This window comes from Vulpes lagopus, chromosome 4, assembly GCF_018345385.1.
Source record: "Vulpes lagopus strain Blue_001 chromosome 4, ASM1834538v1, whole genome shotgun sequence".
Lineage (NCBI taxonomy): Eukaryota > Metazoa > Chordata > Mammalia > Carnivora > Canidae > Vulpes > Vulpes lagopus.
Genome location: NC_054827.1, coordinates 151,672,476 through 151,694,802, shown reverse-complemented (window position 1 = coordinate 151,694,802; position 22,327 = coordinate 151,672,476). Strand labels below are relative to the sequence as shown.

Here is a 22,327-nt window from a genome sequence, read left to right as displayed (position 1 = left end):
TGTAAATGCATTTCTCTCTCCCTTATGATTTTCTTAAGAACACTTTCTTTTCTCTGGCATACTTGATGGTAAGAATACTGTACATAAAACATGTAACATAAAATATATGTTAACCGACAACTTGTGTTATCAGTAAGGCTTCTGGTCAACAGTAGGCTATTAGTATTGAAGACTTTGGGGGGTCAAGGGTCACATGTGGATTGTTGCCTACACAGGGACCGGGGGCTCCGACACCCCTTCTCCTTCCATTTCTCAAGGGTCAACAGGATCTTTGGCAACTTGTATAAAAAGTGTATAAAGAACTTGTAGAAATCAATAATAAGATGATAATATCATTTACAAGTGGGCAAAAGACTTGAACAAATACTTTAATAAGTATATGAATAGGGGATCCCTGGGTGGCTCAGCGGTTTAGCGCCTGCCTTTGGCCCAGGGCGCGATCCTGGAGTCCTGGGATCGAGTCCCACGTTGGGCTCCCGGCATGGAGCCTGCTTCTCCCTCCTCCTGTGTCTCTGCCTCTCTCTCTCTCTATCATAAATAAATAAATAAATCTTAAAAAAAAAAAAGTATATGAATAGCTACGGGCATACCAAGAGGTACTGTTGCCGATCAATGTAAATTAAAGCCGCAACGAGACACGATTACAGATCAGAATGGGTAAAATTAAAGAATGACAATAATGAGTGTTGGTAAGGATGTGTAGCAATGGAAACTTTTGTAGTTCGCCGGTGACAGTGTAAAATGATAAACTCGCTTCGGAGAGCGTTTGGAAACTGCCAGTTTTGCTAAAACAAGCATACACCTATCTTATGACACAGCAGTTCGACTCTTGGGTATAAACCCAAGAAGAATGAGTGCACATACCCACCAAAAACACAGGCACAAAAATGTATACTGCAGCTTTATTTGTAACAGCCTCCATTTGGAAAGAACTCGAAGGCCATGAATGGATCGATGAGTCACGGTATGTCCATACAGGGAATAGTCCACAGCAAGAGAAAACCCAACCGGTGGTATGTGCACGCGGCTGTGAATCCCAGCCGTTACTCCCACACAGGAAGCCACGCGTAAACTGTACACACTGCACGATCCCATTCACAAGAGGCTGAGAACGGGCCTAAGTAACCGAATTTAGAAGAGAAGAGTGGTTCTTCCTCCAGGAGGTGTAGCTGGGAAAGGAAACTAGGGCTCAGAATTTTTTTTTTGTACTTTAAGCGTATACATCCTGATACGAGTGTATACATGTGGAAAGTTACACTTAACGGTCAGTGTACTTATTGTACTTTACGGTAGGTATGTTATCCCTTACTTAAAAAAAAAAAAAAGTCAGCTAGACGAATTGAGTTTTCTCCATACTTTGATGAAAGAGAAAACACACATCACCACACATAATCATTTGTGATTAAATAATATTTTATTTGATTATATAGTGATAATACAAATTATGGGGAAAATCCTCAATCACGACTCAGAAAAAACCCTAAAGCATTACAGGGGCATATACCATGGAGCTGTCACTGGATTCAACTATATCTTGATAGCAAAAACACTACAGAAGGTGAAAAATAGTGTGAAATTTTAAAATATTATTTTTAAAGGAGGTAATTCCTTATGCTTTTAAATGAACAGAGGCTAAAATTTAAATAAAAATGCTGTTGACTCTACTGCTATAGACTATGCATCATTTCTGTAAATAAGAAAATTTAGAGATTTGCCTAAGCAAGGGACAAAATTCCTTTTAGTAAAAAAAGTTATATATTTTTTTTCTAAAAAAGCCTTCTGCAGTGCACATCTTACTGAGCATCCACTGCAGTTGTGGAGAATGACACCTGAAGAAGCAACCTAATCGCTGACATGACTACAATTTTACTATATTTTTAATGTCAAACTTCTAAAATCTGACTACTCTGGTTGTAGCAAAATAATAAAATTGAAGTAAAATTTGAGGTTTATATTCGTGACACTCCAGAATGTGTCCATAACCCCAAATCCAAAAATGTCTATTTGTTGTACTTCTAACTGCCTCGTTTTAACATTAACCCACTGTCCCCTGTACATCCCCCTACCCCCCGCCCGCCCCCTAGTGTCCGGGCATCTGTCTCCCCCTGGTTTCCCAGGTACACACACTGTTCCCAGTGTCCAGAGACCCGCTTCCCCAGGCCCGCATCCTGCTTACTTGACATAGTGGCCATCCCAGGACTTTTCCTCTTTGCGTTCCTCTGTGAGATCTTACGTTTTCAGGACCCCAAGCCTTCTTGGGGACTCCCAAGGAGATGGACTCCTTTGTTTTGGTGAAGCACATTCTCCAGTGGCCTCCTAAAAAAAGGAACACGGTAAGATGCAATGTTGAGACCACACAAGCCCAAACGTTATGTTAGCCCTGTACGTGGAAGAGCGGAATTCCACGTTGGAATTTTTCCTCTTCTATTTGAAGGCCTTGTTTTCATAGTCTTCCTTCGACCAGTGTTGCTTCCAAGAAATCTAAACCAGATTGCAAAGATTTCTGTTTCTTTTGAGATTTACTGGGGGGAAGGGGGGCCGAGAGCAAGCAGGGGGAGGGGCAGAGAGAGAATCTCAAGCAGACTCCCCACTGAGCACTGAGCCTGATGTGGGGCTTGATCCCAAGACCCTGAGATCATGGCCTGAGCCAAAATCCAGAGCTGGGGCTTAACTGCCTGGGCCACCCAGGCGCCTCATGAAAAATACCTTTCATGTGACTCTTCTTTCATCCCCTTCGGAAGCGGTTAGGGTCTTTATTCTCGGCATCCTGAAGTCTCAGGATATGCTTCTGTGTGTTTGATTCATTGTGCCGGGGACTTGGTGGATCCTCTTAATTTACGTGACCCGTATCCTACATTTTGGAGAAATGTTCTTTAATTTTGTTCTCTTTTCACCCCCGTTCTCTCGTCTCATTTTGGAGCTCTTACTAATCAGATGTTGCATGCCGTCCTGATCTTCTTTTTTTTCCTTCTCTCCTATTTTCCACCTCCGTCTTTTTGTTCTACTTTCTGAAATTTCTTCACCTTATCTTCCAATACACCTACTGAATGCTTAATTCAAGCCCTATTTTTCCAATATTTGTATTTTCTGATTGTTCATTTTTTCCCCAGCATCCTGTTCTTACTTCACGGATGCAGAATATTCTCCTGTGTCTGGGAGTATTATAGCTTCTCCGGGGAGTTTTATGGCCCTTGCGTTATTTCCGGGTTTTGGGTTTGTTTGTTTTAGGTTATTTTAGTTGTTTTAGTCTGCATATCTCATTCTTGAAGTTGTCCTCAAATATGTATTGATCCTTGGCTATCAGTTTAGCATGATTACGAGAGACTCAGAGCCGCACAGGAGTGGGCAGGCCTGTGACTCCGGGTTTCACTGTAACAGACCATCGGGCGGCACGTTGCTTGTAGAACTGCTCCTCTCTCCGGGTGGGGCGGGCAGGGCCGCGCCTGAGCCCAGCTGCCATCCGAGGCCGGCTGGAGGGGGCTGCAGGGCCGTGATCAGAACGCCGCGTCCTCTCAACCCCGGTTTTCGGCGGGGCACCTCACACCGCCACTGCTCTCCCCGAGGCCCGGCTCTAATCTGCTCGGTTTGATCTGTCCAGGGGATAAGCTTCCCAGCTTCGGCTGCAAAGTGGGATGAGTGACCTGGTTACAAAAGGAGACAAAAATAAACGTTCAGATCCGTGTTTTCAACTTTGCTCCTCACCCCCCATCTCCCGGGTGACCTGTGCCTTCTGGGTTCTGGAAGGAAGAGATGAGGGTTCCAAGCGTGTGGACCGTTTCTGCAAATGCAGAGCGGCTGCCACAACCGTGCTACCTCCCAGGTTTTGTTTTGAGTAATACTGGAGCTTTCCTCCATAGTAAAGCTAAGTGAGAAGTTAACTGCTTAAAACACGGCTTAGGATTTAGCAGTGAACCCAAACAGGACAGACAGCAGCAAACCCGAACCACCTATTATCGTGATAGCATTTTAAAAATGTGTCTGGAAAGGTTTTAATGGTTATGTGATTATTTTAACCTATAAAATGTGTCTCCCACAAAACTCTCATACCAGCAATTGGGCTTCCCCTTCCACCTCACGCCTCTAATCTTGGCTCAAGCATGTGTTCGCCTCCCGCTCCCCTGCCCATCACGTATTTGGAGGCAGGTAAGCCACACACAATGGGAAGAGCCCACCGCCTCCAGGAACAACTCCATGATTACAACCCAATTGATCAATGCTGCTAACATATCTATAGGGCTGCCAGATTAAAAAAAAATTTAATGTGGATTTCAGATAAGTAATTAGATTTTTCCTGGTATAAGTATGTCCCATATTTCATTGTTTATCAGAAATTCATTTGGGCATCCTGTATTTTATATTTGCTAAATCAGTAACCCAACAGATTTAAGGAAACTGCATAGAAAAGTGACCAACATTAAAGAGGGAAGGTGGCATCTGGACCAAGGCATTCAGGTCCCTGGGAGTCCACATTACTCCGGGGCAGGTAGCTGGGGGCCGACACCACACAGCCCGCTTTGTGATGAATTCCCGGGGCGCACACCGGTTGTGGCCAGCAGTAATGCTTTCAATTAATAAAGAATTTAGTTCTCTAGGTGCTGGCCCCGTGTCACCAGAGCTCTGCCACTGGTGCCGAATCAAGTCTTTCTGGTAGTTCGGGGTGCAATCACAAAGCCAATCTAGGGTTTTCTTTCACGAGGACTGGCCATACCCTTGGACTGTTCCAAAAGCTGGGGAGCCTCCCCAAGGAAGTTGTCCCTTCCAGACGCCTGCCTAACCAGAACACTGTAAAACACCAGTTGACACACTGGAGCCTCGGGTCCCCCACTGACACTACGGGCGGCACGTCAGTGTTCAGGGTTCGGCAGTTCACCCAAATGTGACTTTCCCCGGAGAAGGAGCTGCTGAGTTTACAAACTGCAACACTGACTCTGACACCGTTTCATCTGGTTTCTGCTGAAATCTCATCGGATACCACATCGGCTGGGTTTCTATGTATACTCGGAACCTAGTTTTAATCTTGTTGGGCCAACTGGGATCCCAGGTCTCCTGGGTGACCACAGATCATGTCCTACTCCAGGGACATCAATTCCTAATGGATCCAGGAATTTTCATATTATGTGTCAGGGTCACCCATGTCTTCCCAAAGAAATCGCCCAAACTCCAGCCAACCTTTTCTTTTCTTTCTTTTTTTTTTAAGGATCCAACCCTAACCCGTCACTAGCAATTTAAGCTAAGTCCATGCTGTTTGGAAGCAAGAACTCTGGGATTTTAGAATCAGGCCTTCCTTTCCCACATCTCCCTGAGAAGAGCCGGTCATAGTTCTCACAGCTAACAGCAGTTGGGTAGCCAGCAAGTGCCAGGTCATGGCGTTACCTGTATCCTTTCCGTTTTCTTGGTCTCACGTCCAAAACTGTTATTTAATCCCACTGTTGTCACCAATTGAAAGAATTCAGAGGGTTGTATACAGCGATAGACTCAAATATGTAACTGTTAACTGAATTTTGTTTAAAATTGGCAAAGATATGCTAGAGATTTTCTTTTCGACAAGAGCAAGTTGACACCGGTGGGTGGTGCTGGCTGGTATGGCCCTCTCAATGTCCCAGTCCAGTGGGTACTGCTCACTGGGGACTCAGGCCAGGAGCTCTGCACAGGCTTGTATCAGGCAGTCTGACAACTTATCCAGAGTTTCTGGGCTTTTCCATATGCCCCAGCCATACAAGCAAAACACTCCTGGCCCCGATCTTTGGGTGCCATTGCCTCTTGAACTTATCAAATACAACTTTTATCTGTGTATAAAAGACCTCTTTATTCCCTTAGCGGACTACCCCTTTTGGGGTTTAATTGTGCCCTCCATGTGAACTTCCACTACACTTGCACATTTACAAATATCTACGGGTCTGTGTAAGGATCAGGCAGGCTTATTTAATGTGACCCTGGAGAGCAAAAATATCAATGGCCAAAAGCTTCAGGGCAATTATATTGGTTCAATATATTTTATTTTTAAAATTATTTTAAAAAAAGATTTGAGACAGAGAGCACAAGCAGGGGGAGGTGCAGACGGAGAGGAACAAGCAGACTCCCCGCTGAGCAAGGAGCCAGATGCAGGGCTCAGCTGCATCCCAGGACCCTGAGATCATGACCTGAGCTGAAATCAGATGCTTAACCGAGTCAATCACCCAGGTGCCCTGGTTCGATGTATTTTAAAATTAATTTCTGGGACGCCTGGGTGGCTCAGCGGTTGAGTGTCCACCTTCGGTTCAGGGCGTGGTCCCTGGATCCAGGATCGAGTCCCGCATTGGGCTCCCTGAGGGGGGCCTGCTTCTCCCTCTGCCTGTGTCTCCGTCCCCCTCTCTGTCTCTCTCATGAATAAATAAATAAATCTTAAAAAACAACAATTAATTTTTTATGTGTAGTATCTAATTTTGTACTCCCAGTGTCTGGATTATAGTAGACACACCGTATGTTATTAGATGAATGGCTAAACTTCTAACAAGAGACATTTAAAAGTAATGGGATACTCCAAAAGGCATGAAGTTCTCTAATACTGGAGCCAAAAGTAGAAAATTATTTATTAGAGACAGAAGAGAGAATTTATGTATTGGTAAAAAAATAACCCAAGCGATCTCTAAATTCCCTAACAGCAGACATGTATCAATTTTCTTCCTTCTCTTGGGAACGCTGATGGGTTTAAAAGACATGATTACGGTCTTCTGTGCTCAAAGTATCTGGACTGCTTCAACAAAAAGAGGCTGCCGATCTGCATGGCAAGAGAGTAATACCTTTAATAACATTAATGTCTGTTGGTTTAGAAGTCCTGTTTCCTTTGATAAATATTCCTCTGAATACATAATAAATTTGTCATTTCTCCCAATCTCTTGTAGGGGAGAGTGGGAAAGTGGTAAATCCTCCCCTACAGCCCCGTGTCCGTGGCACACAAAAAGAAGTAAAGGCTTAAGTCTTTTCCAGGAACCTATCACTCTGTGTAACCTGTAATTACTTAACATATACTAACAAATGGGTTCAAATACAGGTCTTGACTGAATAGCTGACATTTTCTTTTATGAGGATGTTTCATTTTCTAGAGCTGCCAAGTCACCTCCTATCAGACACGCTGTATAGATATTATTTATCTGTATCCGTATCAGTCAGTTGACTCTATTCAGCACTTAGTGAATGTTGGATAGGCCTTAAGCAAAGCAGGATCTATTTCATTTGTTGAGAACAAATGACCATACTCTGTTCAGCATGTATAAAGCTGTCGGTTTATTCAGCTGCGGAGCTGGGGAAAGGCTTCTTTTTGGAGTGAATAGCAAAAATGCTTCATGAGCAAGGCACTTTTATACACACATACAGAAAAAGGAACAAATTATGGTTACATAAACATCAATATATTTTAATTTTCAGATCTCCCTACCTCTTCCCACCTCCCGCTTAAAAAAAAAAAAAAAAAGGAAAACAGGTTCTTACAACATTTTAAAAACCCAGTTTCACAGAACATCTACATAGGAACAGTTTCTGACACATTCAGTTATACTAACAGTATGATATGGTTTCAGTTCAGCAATTTTCCACTAACAAATATTTTTTCCTATTACAGGTCCCTCTTTTTTCCTTAAGATATGACAACTAAGGCTTAGCAGAAAAACTCATCAGATTATAAACATTTCCCTCTCTCCTTAAAGTTGCTATACGTGTATAGAATTTGTGATTCCACTGATGCTTCCCTTTCTTTGATGCCACATCATATGCAGTAGTTAATTATGGAGAACAGGAAAAATTAAGACTAAAATGAAAGTGTATGTGACATATTTTTCACAATCCATTTTCTGATGGCTTTTTGATGCCTGGTCAGCCAGGATCACACACACAGGTTTCACTCTATTGTAGGTGTGTGAAAAGATTTAATGGTCACATGCATCTTCTTTTATGTAGGACTTCTAGGTTTTGACTTATTTAAATAAATACAGCAAGATTAATTCACAAGGGTACATACTCTTCCTTGTAGAGCTAGAAAAAAATCTAAAGCTAATCTATCTAGAAAAACAATGATGCTACAAACCCCAACTTCAAATTGTACTAGGTTGAGATTTTTCTGTAGTAGTAAGGTCTTTAAAGTTAGAAGAGTTCCTGAAAAGTTTGCAATAGATGTAAACAGTGCATAAAGTACTGCTGAGATTATACAGATGAAATATTTTAATTCACTAGTAGTTAATACTGAAAGTGTAAATGCTCTTAATCCTTTCCTACTGGTCTTTTAAAATACAATCTGCTCTTGACTAACCTCTGAATGCCAAGATGCATGAAACACATTCCCTGCAGAACAGGTGTCTGTTTAACTCCCGGTTTCAATTTTTTTAGGCCAACGTAGCTAGAGACGGCCTGCTGGGAGCCTAGGATATAAAGGTTTATACTGTAACTGCAGGTACTGTAACAGGTCTGAAGCAGTGCAGTCTAGGTTTGAAACTGCACTCCCTCCCCCCAAAATAAGAACCCTAAAGGGTGTCATCTATAGGCCTATCTGTATAAAAGGTGGGAGATAAATCCTTAGCCCCATCATTTTCTTTTGTCTAGGTAATTCAAATTAATTTAACTAGCATGTAGAAATTAACGTTAGAAAAGCATATGCTCAGAAAGGTGTTATTGGGAGTAGCTAAGTTCCCACTTTCCCCACTGGCTATTTTGAAGGTTAGGTAACGAGAGGGGTAGGGGCCCGTTACTTCTTCCTCTCCATTCAGTGAGGCACAATAAATTGGGGGGCAGGGGCTGAGTGTGAACAATAGTCAACTTCTGTAATATGGTCCGCTTTGTCCAATTCTCTACTGAAGTTTTCATTTTATCCACAGGGTCTGTCAAAGGGCAAGCTCATCATGCATTTTCTGTAGCAGAGTTACGGTGCTACTGTAGTGGCAGTACTTAAGGGCTTGTCAGGACAGGGCATCGTTCATTGAGAAGGCATGTGTTTCTTAACTGCGGTGTGTGTGTGACTTCCTTCTCAATCAGCAATAGGACAGATACCAGAACAAATGGTAGCTCTTTATAGTGATGCAGTTAGGAGTCTATTAACTGCCTTTTGGAAGTCAGTGTATGAGTAAGTCGTGTTGATGGGTTCAGTGCGGGTTGTTTCCTTAACTGTTTTAGTTAACCAGCCACAGCAACAACCAGAAACACATGAATTAGGGATCTGTTTTAGGTATTCAGGTATGGGAGTGGCTCTACTCAACGTTCGGCTTAACTGTTTGGTGGCAAGCTGTAGTGCTCCATTTAGAGTGGCATGATCTCTAGACAGCCGGCTGGCATTTTTAAGGGGCTTCTGAAAAGGGGGTACTCCACAAGAAGCCAGAGGAGGCCACTCAGGAATTGGTTCCAGTTTGGGTACACAATGGGAGCAATGGGAGAGTCTTAGGCCTATCTCTCGAAGTATATGGACTGGTGTGCTTGGATCCAAGAGTTTAGCGTGATATAACCAGGAATTAGGATTTAAAGGTTTCCAAGTCGTAGAATATTTTAAAAGGCACTTAACCTGCCAAGCAAGACTCTCAAGGGGTGTTAGGTTGGGCACCACGGGGTCTTCTTCTTCAGAGGAATCCCACTCTTGCCCAGAACTCTCATTTAGGTAGTTAGCGTTTTCTTCTTCCTCACTTTCTGATTCTGATATGGGGTCAGGAGAGGGATTTCTGGGACCCATTAGAACAGAAGAAGAAACCAGAAAAGGGTAACAATCTAAGCCAGCAAAAGACTGACTAAAACTAGCAAACAGAAACAAAAGATGAAAAATCCTTCAGCAAGCTTAATCTGTGTGACAGTCCGTTATGCACACATGGCATGTCTCTGGCTCATACCACTGTGCAGTTCTTCGAGATTATGTTGTATATTCTTCACTTACAAAGAAGACATCTCGGTTCTCAGGACCAGTTCAGTGTGTAAAAGTGTTAAGTCACTTACCAGTTGTACAGGTCAGAGTCTCTCCTTCAAATCCTGGCTACCCAAGAAGAGAAGGGGTCCTCATCTAGGAAAGCTGATTTTCTTAGTGGTCTCAACTGGTCTTGATACTGGGAAGAGACACTTTGTGTATTCTGTTTTGTTGGTAGAGATATTATATCTACTTGGTAAAGAAAAGAAACAATGGTTGCCTTTGTTGTCCACTGGTGGTGCAAATTTTGTGCAGGGAGACGGCGGGATGAGTTGTCAAGGACATCTGGTGTACACAGATCCGATGCTTTCCATGGATGGTGCAAATGCCCTTGGAAACTGGTGACTTAGTTGTTGAACTATCTGGAAAGGTAGCTTTAACCTGTGAATGAGAAGACTAGAGAAATGATATTAAAGTCTGAAAGCAATGAGTAATATTACTGTCCATCTAACTTTATTGAGTATCTAAGAACACGGATGCTAAATAAGAACCCTTACTGGGCTTTCCCATTTCTATTTCATAGACTCAGGCAGAATTTTCTATTGGGAATGACTCCTGGGAAGCAGAGCCTGAGGTCATTTTAATCACTTCTTGGTACATAGCTGGGTCAGTTTATTCTTTAGTATACTGTTCTAGCCCAGAAAATTACTTCTGCAAAAGCAATTCCTTGATGACCCAAACTCCAGATAGAGAGCTATAACAGGTAGTTCTTTCCCTTTAGATACGCTTGTTGGGATTAGTTTTAGGGGACCTGTCCTGGCTGTAGAGCTGCTAGACGTTAGGGCTCTTGCTGGGACCCAAAGGCTGTGGTCATTATAACCATAATCTATAGATACGAGAGAAAATGGCAGGTATAAATCTTTTTTTTTTTCCAGGTGTAATTCTTAATATAGTAGAAATTACAATGAAAGTAAACAGGTTAAAAACTCACAGTTAAAAAACAGACAGACTGGATTAAAAAAACAAGATTCAATAATAATGCAACAGAAGATACTTCAAAAAAAAAAAAAGAAAAAGGTAAAAAAAAAATAAAAGAATGAAAAAAGATGTAACAGGCAACTGTGGACCAAAATAAAGCTGAGATAGCAATCTTAATACCCAACAAAAAAGATTTCAAGCCAAAAGATATAAGGGACAAAGATGGACAATTACACCAGTGAAAGGAACAGAATAAAATTATAGTACTCATCATATACATGTATGACCCTGAAAGCACAACCTCAAAATTTTTCAGGTAACAACTGACAGAACTATATAAGCAAGGGATATAAGAAGCCTGAAAAACAGTCAAAATATTAATGTACTTTAGGTATTACATCAGTTGTCAGGACTCTATGCCAAACAGGTTAGACATCTGAGAGTACACATACACGCACGTGAAAATAGATCACGTATTAGGTTATAGATTCCAAAGGGTCTATTTCATTCAGATGAAATTCTCTGACCAAAATGCAATAAAAGTAGGTATTAAAGGTTATTTAAAAGCAACTCTATGTTGGGAAGCTAGTTAACTCATGGGTTAAAATGGAAATTGAAAAGGATATTAAATACTAAAACCGAATAATATAAACTATACAAAGCAAAATTTGTGGGAGGCGGCCAAAATAGTACTTAAAGGGAAGTTACAGCTCTGAATAAACCGATGAGGAAATTTAAGTATCTACAAGTTAAGCATTCAATTCAAAATAACGGAAAAGAGGACGCCTGGGTGGCTCAGTGGTTGAGCATCTGCCTTTGGCTCAGGTCGTGATCCCGGAGTTCCGGGATCGAGTCCCTCATTGGGATCCCCGCAGGGAGCCTGCTTCTCCCTCTGCCTGTGTCTCTGCCTCTCTCTCTGTGTATCTCTCATGAACAAATGAATAAAATCTTAAAAAAATAATGGAAAAGAGCAATAGCAAAATAAGCAGAAAGGAAATAAAAGCAGAAATGAAATAGCATACATACGAGAATAACAGAAGACTGAAAAATTTTTTGAAGATAGAAGAAAAAGTGACTAGTGATACTGATCAAGTGACTTAAAAACACAAAAAGTGTTTAAAAATAAAAAATATGACAAATATATACTAAATGTGAAAACCTAAATGAAATGGCTGAATTCTGGAATAAAATACCAAAACTCACATACATAGGAGGAAATAGATAACTTGACTAGAACAAGTCAGTATGTGTTAAAGAAAATGAAAAGGCACCAACCTCCTTTTAAAAGCACCAGGCCCATATAATTTTATAAATGAGTTCCACTAAACTTCCAAGAAAATTAATACCTATTTAAGTTGTTCCAGAAAAAAAAATTATATAAGCTGACAAGCTCCTTTTATGATGATAATAAAATATTAATTACAAACATAGAGAGGGGGGATCCCTGGGTGGCGCAGCGGTTTGGCGCCTGCCTTTGGCCCAGGGCGCGATCCTGGAGACCCAGGATCGAATCCCACATCGGGCTCCCAGTGCATGGAGCCTGCTTCTCCCTCTGCCTGTGTCTCTGCCTCTCTCTCTCTCTCTCTCTGTGACTATCATAAAAAAAAAAAAAAAAAAAATATATATATATATATATTAAATCCCTGTTCTGCTCAGAAATGAGTTTAAAAAAAAAAAAAAAAAAAAAAAAAAAAAAAAACAAACATAGAGAGGAACCAAATGAAAAAGTACAGGCTCATTTCACTTGCAAAAATTCCAATATTACGTAATAAAATCCAATAGTAGATCAAATAAAAGGTAAAGAATATACGTATAGAGCTTATCCCCAGGAACGGAAGAACACCTCAACCTCAAAGAAATTTATAGGGATGCCTGGGGGGGCTCAGCAGTTGGGCACCCGCTGGGTGCCCGCCTTCGGCCCAGGTTGTGACCCCGGGATCTGGGATCGAGTCCCGCATCAGGTCCCCATTATTATTTACAAATAATACAGTAATACAGTAAGAAACCTGACATTGAAACAATTAGAGTTAGGGGACCCCCGGGTGGCTCAGTGGTTTAGCGCCTGCCTTCGGCTCAGGGTGTGATCCTCGAGTCTTGGGATCTAGTCTCACATCAGGCTCCCCGCATGGAGCCTGCCTCCCTCTCTCTCTGTGTGTCTCTCAGGAATAAATAAATAAAGTTAAAAAAAAAAAAAAGAAACAATTAGAGTTACTAAAAGAGCTCAACAAAGTTCTTGATTTGAGATTAATCTATGGATATTCATTAATTATCATATAGTATATAGGAACTGCCAATGTTAATTTATTTAAAATTCTCTACAAGAGAGGTACTTTAACTGCCCTCATTTTACACATGAAATTTAAGCTACGTGCCCAAGGCCATATTTCTACTAAGTGACAGAGTGTGGATTTGAACACAGGTACTTTTAAGTTAAAAACTTCTACACAAACAATACTAACTGAAAAAAGCATTACATATAAATCTTTCACAATGAGGAAAAAAATCCAACAACATCAAACCTATCAGGGATCTAGAAACTATTTAATAATATATAAGACCTCTATGAAGAATGGAAAATTCTAATGAAGGACATAGAAAATGATTTAAACATCTTGGATGGAACAAATGAATATTATAAAAAAATTTTCCAAATTGATTTATACAATCTCAATATGGAGAGAATAAAATTCCCCATGCAGCGACCCCAATTATTTAAACTGAAGACTGAAGGGGATTCTTGGCCTACAAGATATTAACACATATTACAAAAGTCACAGAAATTAAAATATGGTAGAGTTAGTATATTGGACAAATAGTCCAACTGTACAGAACAAAATTCAGAAACACAGCCACACAAAGTTGTGGAATGTAGCACAAAATAAAGTTAGCACGTAAATCAAGGGGGATCGGACGCAGTTAGTACAAAATATTGGCAAAGCTGGCTCCGTGTTCAATGAAAGATCTATGTGAGAATGTAAAACTATGTAGTTAATAGAATATAATACACGAATATAGAGTATCATTGTGACTTGGGGCCAGGGAGACTTTTATTACTATCTTTATCTAAGATTTTATTTATTTAAGGGCGGGGAGCAGAGGTAGAGGGACAAGCACACCCCTGAGCACAGAGCTTGACAGGGGGCTTAATTCCATGATCCCAAGATCATGACTTGAGTTAAAAATCAAGAGTTGGATGCCCAACCGACTAGGCCACCCAAGGACCCCCCAGAGACTCTTAAATAAAAAAAACATAAAGCATGAGACCAAAAAATGAATTCAATTACATCAAAATTCATTATTTCTGGGATCCCTGGGTGGCGCAGCGGTTTGGCGCCTGCCTTTGGCCCGGGGCGCGATCCTGGAGACCCGGGATCGAGTCCCACGTCGGGCTCCCGGTGCATGGAGCCTGCTTCTCCCTCTGCCTGTGTCTCTGCCTCTCTCTCTCTCTCTGTGACTATCATAAATAAATAAAAATTAAAAAAAAATATTAAAAAAAAATTCATTATTTCTGAACTGAACTAAAGATATCAAGAACAAAGTTAACTACAAATCCACAACAGACAGCAACCTCAATAAAGAAATGGCTAAGGACAAAAATATTCAACTTACATGAGAGAAAATCAACAGGACATTAGCCATATGATGCGGAAAGAGTTATTATCACATTATTCTATTTGGTAAAAGTTAGAAAGCCGGAGACCATGCCATGGGTCAGTGAGGAGACAAACGAACAAGCCCTGTAGGAACCAGTCCTGCTGGTGATATTACAGTCCGGGGTAATTTTTCTGAAGAGAAGTCTGGCCGCACTACTTAGCCAAACTATTTGCACATCTCATGATCCAGCAATTCTACTCTTGTGTATATAAAGAAATTCTCCGTAAGACCTGCACGTACTCTGACGCTTCTCTTTGATGGTAAGGAATTAGAAGTGTTCTAGGTTTCCGTCACGGGAGGAGTGGATACGCAAAATGTGGGGAAAGCACACTAGAGGTATACATAGCAACACGGGTGTACTAAAGGCACAACTCTAAATGAAAAAGGCAAAAAACCAAAACAACATTTCATCTATGCTACTCTGTAGGAGTGATTTCCAAAATCAGTAAACATCTCTAGTTTCAAATATACACTGAGTTGTGCTAATAACGTCATATGCTATGGCTTCAGGTCAATATTCCTGTGAAGAACATTTCTCTGGCTTCCACACATTCTGTTCCCCCAAAACGTCTGGCATACATTACAGCTTGTTAGGTTTTTTTGAAAGAAAATGAGAGAATGACAAAGGTCAGCTGTAAGTAACTGTACAAGCATGCTCTGTTTTTATTCTATGAAGACAAAAATTCTCAAATTATATTCAAGTGATCTGGGACTACAGGGCACAAGAACAAATGAAAAGTTTTTAAAGCAAGACCAACGTTGCTCCTAAAGCAATATGAAGAAACTACGTATAACTTCGTCTTTAAGAAACATGACTGCAAATACTTTCAAGTTTATATTATTACCTAGTTCAACATGAAAACAGAAACAAAATTGTAAACATACCGTAAGTCTTCAGTTTATTGAGACAGGAGAAGCTGTTGACTTTTAATTCTCCTGTCCTGTTACATTTTTACTAGATTTTTACCTGCAAGATTATTATTGGGCTGTACTTGTTATTGTGTTAAAGTATTCTTTAAAACGCCCACTTTTTTTTTTTTTTTTTTAAAGATTGTATCTGGGGGATCCCTGGGTGGCTCAGTGGTTTAGTGCCTGCCTTTGGCCCAGGGCGTGATCCTGGAGTCCTGGGATCAAGTCCCGCATCAGGCTCCCTGCATGGAGCCTGCTTCTCCCTCTGCCTGTGTCTCTGTCTCTCTCTCTATCATAAATAAATAGAATCTTAAAAAAAAAAAAAGATTCTATTTGAGAGTGAGCAAAACAAGGAGCAGGGGGAGGGGCAGAGGAAGAGGGACCCTGACCTGGGGCTCGATCCTGATCTCGGGGTTCTGGGATCATGACCAGAGCTGAAGGCAGATGCCCAACCCACTGAGGTACCCTTCTACTTTTTTAGCAGAAATAAGACAAAGTCTCGTCGGGGGCATATGTAAATTCTAGAGTGAACTCGTCACTGTTACTCCTTTACATTCCATGTGTACAATTTTCCCACATCAAAACTGAACTAACTGGATCTATTATTCCATTTACTTGTGTCTAATTTACCTTTAAAGAATGATTTTACCATAATTTCAGAACTAAACAGGCTTACCTTCCAAAATCTTTAGTTTTGTTATTTCTTCAACTAAACTAAGTTTACCAAGGACAGGAAGAAATTTATTCCCATAGTTGCTAACACTTGTTCTTTTTTCCCATAAAACTAAAAGCAAAACTCAAGAAAAAGGAAAGCTTTAAGGCAGTGAGACTAGGATTTTTTACTACCATTTATTATTATTTTTTACCATTATCAACTTTATTGAGGTATGACCGACAATTTGTGTATATTTAACATGTACAATGTGATGTTTTGATACACGTATATACTGTGAAATGATTACAGCAAACAAGCTAATTAATACATTCATCACCCCAGTTACCATTTTCCTGTGTGTGGTGAGAACACTTGAGATTAACCCTCAGCATTCCAGGTATACGTAATTACTAACTATCACCAGGCTGTACGTTAGGTCTCCAGAATTTATCTAACGCAAAGTTTGTACTTGTCCAGCATCTCCCAATTTCCTCCATCCCCCAAGTCAGTGATAACTTCCATCCTACTCTGTTACTACGAGTTTGACTGTTTTAGATTCCACATAGAAGTAGGATTATACAGCCATTGCCTTTCTGTGCCTGGTTTATTTCCCTTGGCAAAATGTCCCCCGGGCTGACCCGTGTTGTAGCAAATTGCAGGACCTCTTTCCTTTTTAAGACTGAAGAGTATTCAATTATATAAAAATCACATCTTTATCATTTATCCATGGACGGACACTTACATGGGTTCCCTGTCTTGGCTCCTGGGACCACCACTGCAATCAACAAGGGACTGCAGATGCATCTTGGAGGCTGTGCTTTCATTTCCCATGGATATACGCCTAGAAATAGGGTTGCTGGATCACACTGGTATTTTTTAATTTTTTGAGAAAACTCCAGATTGTTTTCTATATAATCGCTGTATCAATTTACATTCCCACCAACATGTATAAGGATTCTCTCTTCTCCACATCCTCACTAACACTGGGTATCTTTTAATTTTTTGATTATAGTCATCCTATCAGGTGTGAAGTGATATCTTACTGAGGTTGTTTTTATTTTTTATTTTTTTGAAGATTTTATTTATTCATGAGAGACACAGAGGGAGAGAGAGGCAGAGACAAAGGCAGAGGGAGAAGCAGGCTCCATGCAGGGAGCCCAATGTGGGACTTGATCCCAGGACCCCGAGACCACGCCCTGGGCTGAAGGCAGCGCTAAACCACTGATCCACCTGGGCTGCCCTCTTACTGAGGTTTTGATTGCATTTCTCTGATGATCAGTGATGTTGAACACGTCTTCAAATACGTGCTGGCTGTATGTCTTCTGTGGAAAAATGTCTATTTAGCTTTTTTGCTCTTTTTTAAAATTGGGTTATTTGCTTTTTTGCTATTGTAAGAGTTTCTTATATAGTTTGGGTATTAACCCCTTATGTGAAACATAGTTTGCAAATATTTTCTCCCATTCTAAAGGCTGCCTTTTCGTTCTGTAATCCATCTCTTTTTATCTTTCGGATTATAATGTTCAAAAAATACTAAATAAAAACATGTTATTAAATCCTTAAAAAAGCTAATCAAAATAGTTAGGCTGACCTCTGGTGGCCAGATGCCTCATCCTTCAGTAACTGACAAATCTCTCATCTGCAGAGACCCCCAATTAAAATACAGTAAAGGGGGATCCCTGGGTGGCTCAGCGCCGCCTTCAGCCCAGGGCATGACCCTGGGGTCCTGGGACCGAGTCCTCCATCGGGGTCCCTGCAAGGAGCCTGCTTCTCCCTCTGCCTGTGTCTCTGCCTCTCTCTGTCTCTCTCATGAATAAATAAAATCCCACATCAAAACTGAACTAACTAATCTTTTTTTAAGATTTATTTATTCATGAGAGAGACAGAGAGAGAGAGAGAGAGAGAGAGAGGCAGAGAAACAGGAGGAGGAAGAAGCAGGCTCCATGCACCGGGAGCCCGACACAGGACTCGATCCCGGGACTCCAGGATCGCGCCCTGAGCCAAAGGCAGGCGTCAAACTGCTGAGCCACCCAGGGATCCCCCTGAATAAATAAAACCTTAAAAAAAATACAGTAAAGGAAATAATATTGTTAGAAACTTCACAGTAAAAGGAACCAAAGGTAGCATGCACCGAAAGCATAAAAAGAGCTCAGCAATTAAAGGCCACAAAATAAGAAAAATGTCTCCAAATATTAGTCTGTTCTAGTTTACCAATTTTACATGAAAAACACATGGGATATACAGTGGTTCTCACACTAAGAACAGTTTCACACTGTCCAATACTGTAGACACCAGCCCCAAGTGTCTATGGAGCACCCAAAGTGCGGTTACTGTAAAATAACATCAAATTTCAAAAACGTGGTAGGGAAAAAAAAAAAAAAGAGAAAATGCAGACCATTAGTAATTTGTTGGTTACACGCTGAAATAACAATTTGGATATACTTGGTTAAGACACTAATGCCCTTTCTGGGTTTCTTTCCCCACAGCCCTGCAGCCATCCTCATTTCAGCCACAGGGAGATTATACTGGTTGTATATTCTAGGAATTCCTGGGCCTCTATGCTCTTGCTCCAGCTGGTTGACCTAAAACACTCACCCCTTCTTCGCCTTCTCAGAACTAGACCTCTTGACGATTTTGCGATTCCAGGCAACCCAAAAGCTACCGCTGCCATTACTTTAACCGGCATTGAATACTTCGTGCTGCGTGTGTAACAGGAAGCAAGAGAGCCGGATGAATAAACCATCGAACGTTCACACGACAGAATGCCGGGACAGCCTGTCTGTGCCTCAGTTTCCTCGTCTGGAGGTTACCTGGCCCGGGTCGTTTGCAAGGGCCGAAGTGAAGCGCTCAGAACAGTGCCCGGCAAACGAGGGTCCGAAGGGTGCAAGTCAGTACTATTAAAGGACCCACATCAGTGAACCTCAAAGACCACACTGATTTTTTTTTTTTTAAAAGCAAATTGCAAAGGATTATTATTATCATTTCTGCAAACGATGACTTGTAGGAACTTGTAGGTTGGAACGCGAGAGCAGCTCGGTGCATTTACTCGGAGGCTTCCCCCCAGCCGTTAACACGGAACCACAGCGGGGGCAGAGAAGCCGTCAGCCGTGGAGAGCAGGTGAGTCGGCCGGAGAGGTGCAGGGGCGGCCTCCGCGGCTCCAGGGCGCCTCCAAGGCCCCGCGGCAGGCCGGGCGCCCGCGCCTCGGGAGGGGGGGCGGCGCGCAGCCTCCAGCGCCCGGCCTTTCCCTTCTCGCACCGCCCCCCTAGAGCCCGAGCGGCCGCGGCGCCCTCGGCAGACCCCTGCGCTCACCCTGCGGGATGCTCTCCTCCTCCTCGCCCCGCCGGGCCGCACCGATCCAGCGACGCCCACACAGCGGCTCCGCCGTCTGCCTAGTCGCGCGGCTTACATCACTTCCGGGCGGCCCTACGCCACTTCCGGGCGGCCCGGCGCCGCGCCCCTCGCAACGCCACTTCCCGTTCGGAGCGCCGCAGCCCGTGCCCCAGGCGCATGCGCCCGCCCCTCCGTCAGCGCGGACGGGCCCGCCCCTCTGTTCCCGCCCTCGCGGCAGTCTCGCGGTACCTCCTCATCCCGCGGGAGTTATTTGAACGCGGTGGCGGGAACGGCGCCCCGGACCGTCGGAGGCCGGCGCGCCCCTGCGTCCCTGAGCGGCGGGGCTCGTCCCCCCGGGTCGCGGCGCCATGGGGGCGGAGAAGACGCTGCTGCCGGTGAAGGAGGCCTTCCAGCTGGCGCAGCAGCCGCACCAGAACCAGGCGAAGCTGGTGATGGCGCTGAGCCGCACCTACCGCGCGGTAAGCGGGTCCAGCCTCCCGGGGCCGCGGCCTCCTCCTCCACCGGCCGGTGACGTTCCCCCCGCTCCCCGCGGCGGCCTCGGGGGTACCGGGAGCCCCCGGGGATCCCATGGCTCCTCCCCCTCGCACGGTGTCGCGGCGGCGGCGGGGGCGGCGGGGGCGGCGGGGCCGCCCCCTCGCACCCTGCGCCTTCGCGTCCCTTTTCCTCCCCGAAGTCCTGGTCTCTGCAGAGACATTTGTGCAACAACAATAACAAAAACATTTATTTCCCCCCCCTTGGCCGGCTTGGCCCCCCCCCCCCCCGCCTCCCCGAGAGTCCGTCTGGGCTGCGCTAGGGCCCCGCAGCCGTCGGGGGGCGCGGGGGTCGCGACCTGCCGCTCTGCCCTCCAGGTGGACGACAAGGCCGCCTTCCACGAGGAGTTCGCTCGCCGCCTGCGGTGCGCCATGGTGGTGTATAAGCGGGAGCCCGCCGTCGAGAGGGTCCTGGAATTCGCAGCCAAGTTTGTCACCTCGTTTCACCAGTCGGATGCGGACGAGGAGGCGGAGGAGGCGGCGGCGGAGGAGGAGGAGGAGGAGGACGGGGGCATCTTGAATTACTTGTTTACTTTTCTTCTAAAGGTACGAGGCTGAGACTTTGGGGGGAGTGGGGGCGGGTATCGTAGAAAGTCTTGCCGTATTAAAAGGGCCATGGGAGTTGGCCATCAAAATCCTAGAGGAGGACACAGGCAACAACCCTTTTTGAACTCGGCCACAGTAACTTCTTGCAAGATACATCCACGAAGGCAAGAGAAACAAAAGCAAAAATGAACTATTGGGACTTCATCAAGATAAGAAGCTTTTGCACAGCCAAAAGAGTTTGCATGCTTTAGAGGAGGAGATGTCTGTGAATGAGCCTGCCTTTTGTAGGAAGTGTTGGGACTGTCCTTGAGATGAGAAAAACGGACTTTAACTCCAGCGTTAAGCTTTGATGGTCTTAGCCAGTTCTCACCTGGCTTCAAACGAGTTGCCTGTTTTGTTTTGTTTTATTTTATTTTATTTTATTTGTTAAGATTTTATTTATTTATTCATGAGAGAGAGAGAGAGGGGCAGAGACACAGGCAGAGGGAGGAGCAGGCTCCATGCAGGGAGTCCCACATGGTACTCGATCCTGGGTCTCTAGGATCACACCCTGGGCTGAAGGCAGGTGCTAACCCGCTGAGCCACCCGGGCTGCCCCAAGTTGCCTATTTTAGAAATAAAGTGAGGATTCCTACAGAGGGGAGTGTGCCCTGGTAATTTGGTTCAGACTTCCTTTGGACTGTGTGTACGGGGAGCCTCACCGTGTGCAGGCAGATCAAGGCAGCAGGGCGCTTTCTCTGCAAGTAGCTAATGACTCTGTAACTTCCCGAATTCCGAACAGGACTCCTGTGATTGTAAATAGATTTTAATTTGTTCCCGTTACAGTCTCACGAAGCCAACAGCAATGCAGTGAGATTTAGAGCGTGCCAGCTCATAAGCAAGTTCTTGGGAAGCATGCCAGAAAATGCCCAGATTGATGATGATTTGTTTGATCAAATTAATGAAGCCATGCTGATTAGGTTGAAAGATAAAATTCCAAATGTGAGGATACAGGCAGTTCTGGCTCTTTCACGACTTCAGGATCCCAAAGATGATGACTGTCCCGTGGTTAATGGTATGTGTAGCTTCCTAAACTCTTTTTCGGTTTCCTTGACTTTGTTAAACTCTTGGTAGACAGGGTTTCTAAAAGATTCTCTCTTTGTGTGGAAAGGTATAGGGTACATATATGACTTTAAAAAAAATACCCAAGTAGTCCCTACCCAACTTAAAAAGTAGGCCAAAGAGCATCATTCACCAGTGCCTTTGAAGTCTGCCCTACCTCCCATCCTACCCTCCGTCAGAGTTCACGATTATTCTGAATTTTGAGTTAATTATTCTCTTGTCTTTAGACAAATGTATGTATCTCCTGTCATTTATGCACTATATGAGTTGTATTTGTTTGCACTTTCGGATCATTATTTCTAATTGTAACATTCATCCATGTTGATGTTTACTGTCTTACAGCATTCTGTTGTACGAATATAGCACAGTTAATTATTTCTAATATTGACCGTCTGGTTTCTAGTTATTTTACCCTGAAAAAAATGGTGTTACTGCGAATTTCCTTATCATGACTTCTGGTACACAGGTTAAAGAGCTTTTCTAGGGTATATACCTAAGGGGGACTTGTTAGGATCATGTTAGGATATGTGTACATTTCAGCTTTATTAGGTAAGGTACAAGTGTTCTACAAAACAGTTTACCAATTAATATTCCCAGGAACAGTGCAGAAAAGCATTCATCGGTCATATTCTTTCCAATGTTTGATATTGTCAGATTTTAAAATTGTTTATCTGGTCGTGTGTGTGATACAGTTCCTTTTTATGCATCTTTCCATATATTTAACAGTCAATTGTATTTCTTTTTTTTTTTTTTTTT

At 43.1% G+C, this 22,327-nt stretch overlaps 2 protein-coding genes across 9 annotated transcripts in view; one reads left to right on the top strand and one right to left on the bottom strand.

Moving 5' to 3' along the window:
- Positions 1-851: 851 nt before the first annotated feature.
- On the bottom strand, positions 852-19,482 carry DCAF16 (DDB1 and CUL4 associated factor 16). Of its 8 annotated transcripts, none has more exons than XM_041752813.1 (4): positions 8,282-11,729; positions 2,707-3,641; positions 2,177-2,316; positions 852-1,169 (listed from the first exon to the last, which is right to left on the bottom strand). In XM_041752813.1, exon 1 carries the CDS (start codon positions 9,683-9,685, stop codon positions 9,035-9,037), a length of 651 nt encoding a protein of 216 aa, XP_041608747.1. In that variant the 5' UTR covers positions 9,686-11,729; the 3' UTR covers positions 852-1,169; positions 2,177-2,316; positions 2,707-3,641; positions 8,282-9,034. The 8 variants fall into 8 exon arrangements, with proteins under 8 accessions (XP_041608747.1, XP_041608749.1, XP_041608745.1 ...); XM_041752815.1 differs by lacking the exon at positions 852-1,169 and adding an exon at positions 19,354-19,482 and having other exon boundaries at positions 1,396-2,316; positions 8,282-10,291; XM_041752811.1 differs by lacking the exon at positions 852-1,169 and adding an exon at positions 19,354-19,441 and having other exon boundaries at positions 1,396-2,316; positions 8,282-10,306.
- Positions 19,483-19,653: 171 nt separating this feature from the next.
- Positions 19,654-22,327, top strand: part of NCAPG (non-SMC condensin I complex subunit G) — a 39,514-nt gene continuing 36,840 nt past the window's right edge. The window contains exons 1-3 of the mRNA XM_041751214.1: positions 19,654-19,853; positions 20,244-20,471; positions 21,296-21,524. Coding sequence (XP_041607148.1) covers positions 19,743-19,853; positions 20,244-20,471; positions 21,296-21,524 — 568 coding nt within the window. The 5' untranslated portion in view covers positions 19,654-19,742. The remainder of the gene's footprint in view (positions 19,854-20,243; positions 20,472-21,295; positions 21,525-22,327) is intronic.

Excerpts from the sequence above, each read along its gene's own strand:
- DCAF16 (XM_041752815.1), bottom strand. The coding sequence starts at position 9,685 with ATGGGTCCCAGAAATCCCTCTCCTGACCCCATATCAGAATCAGAAAGT.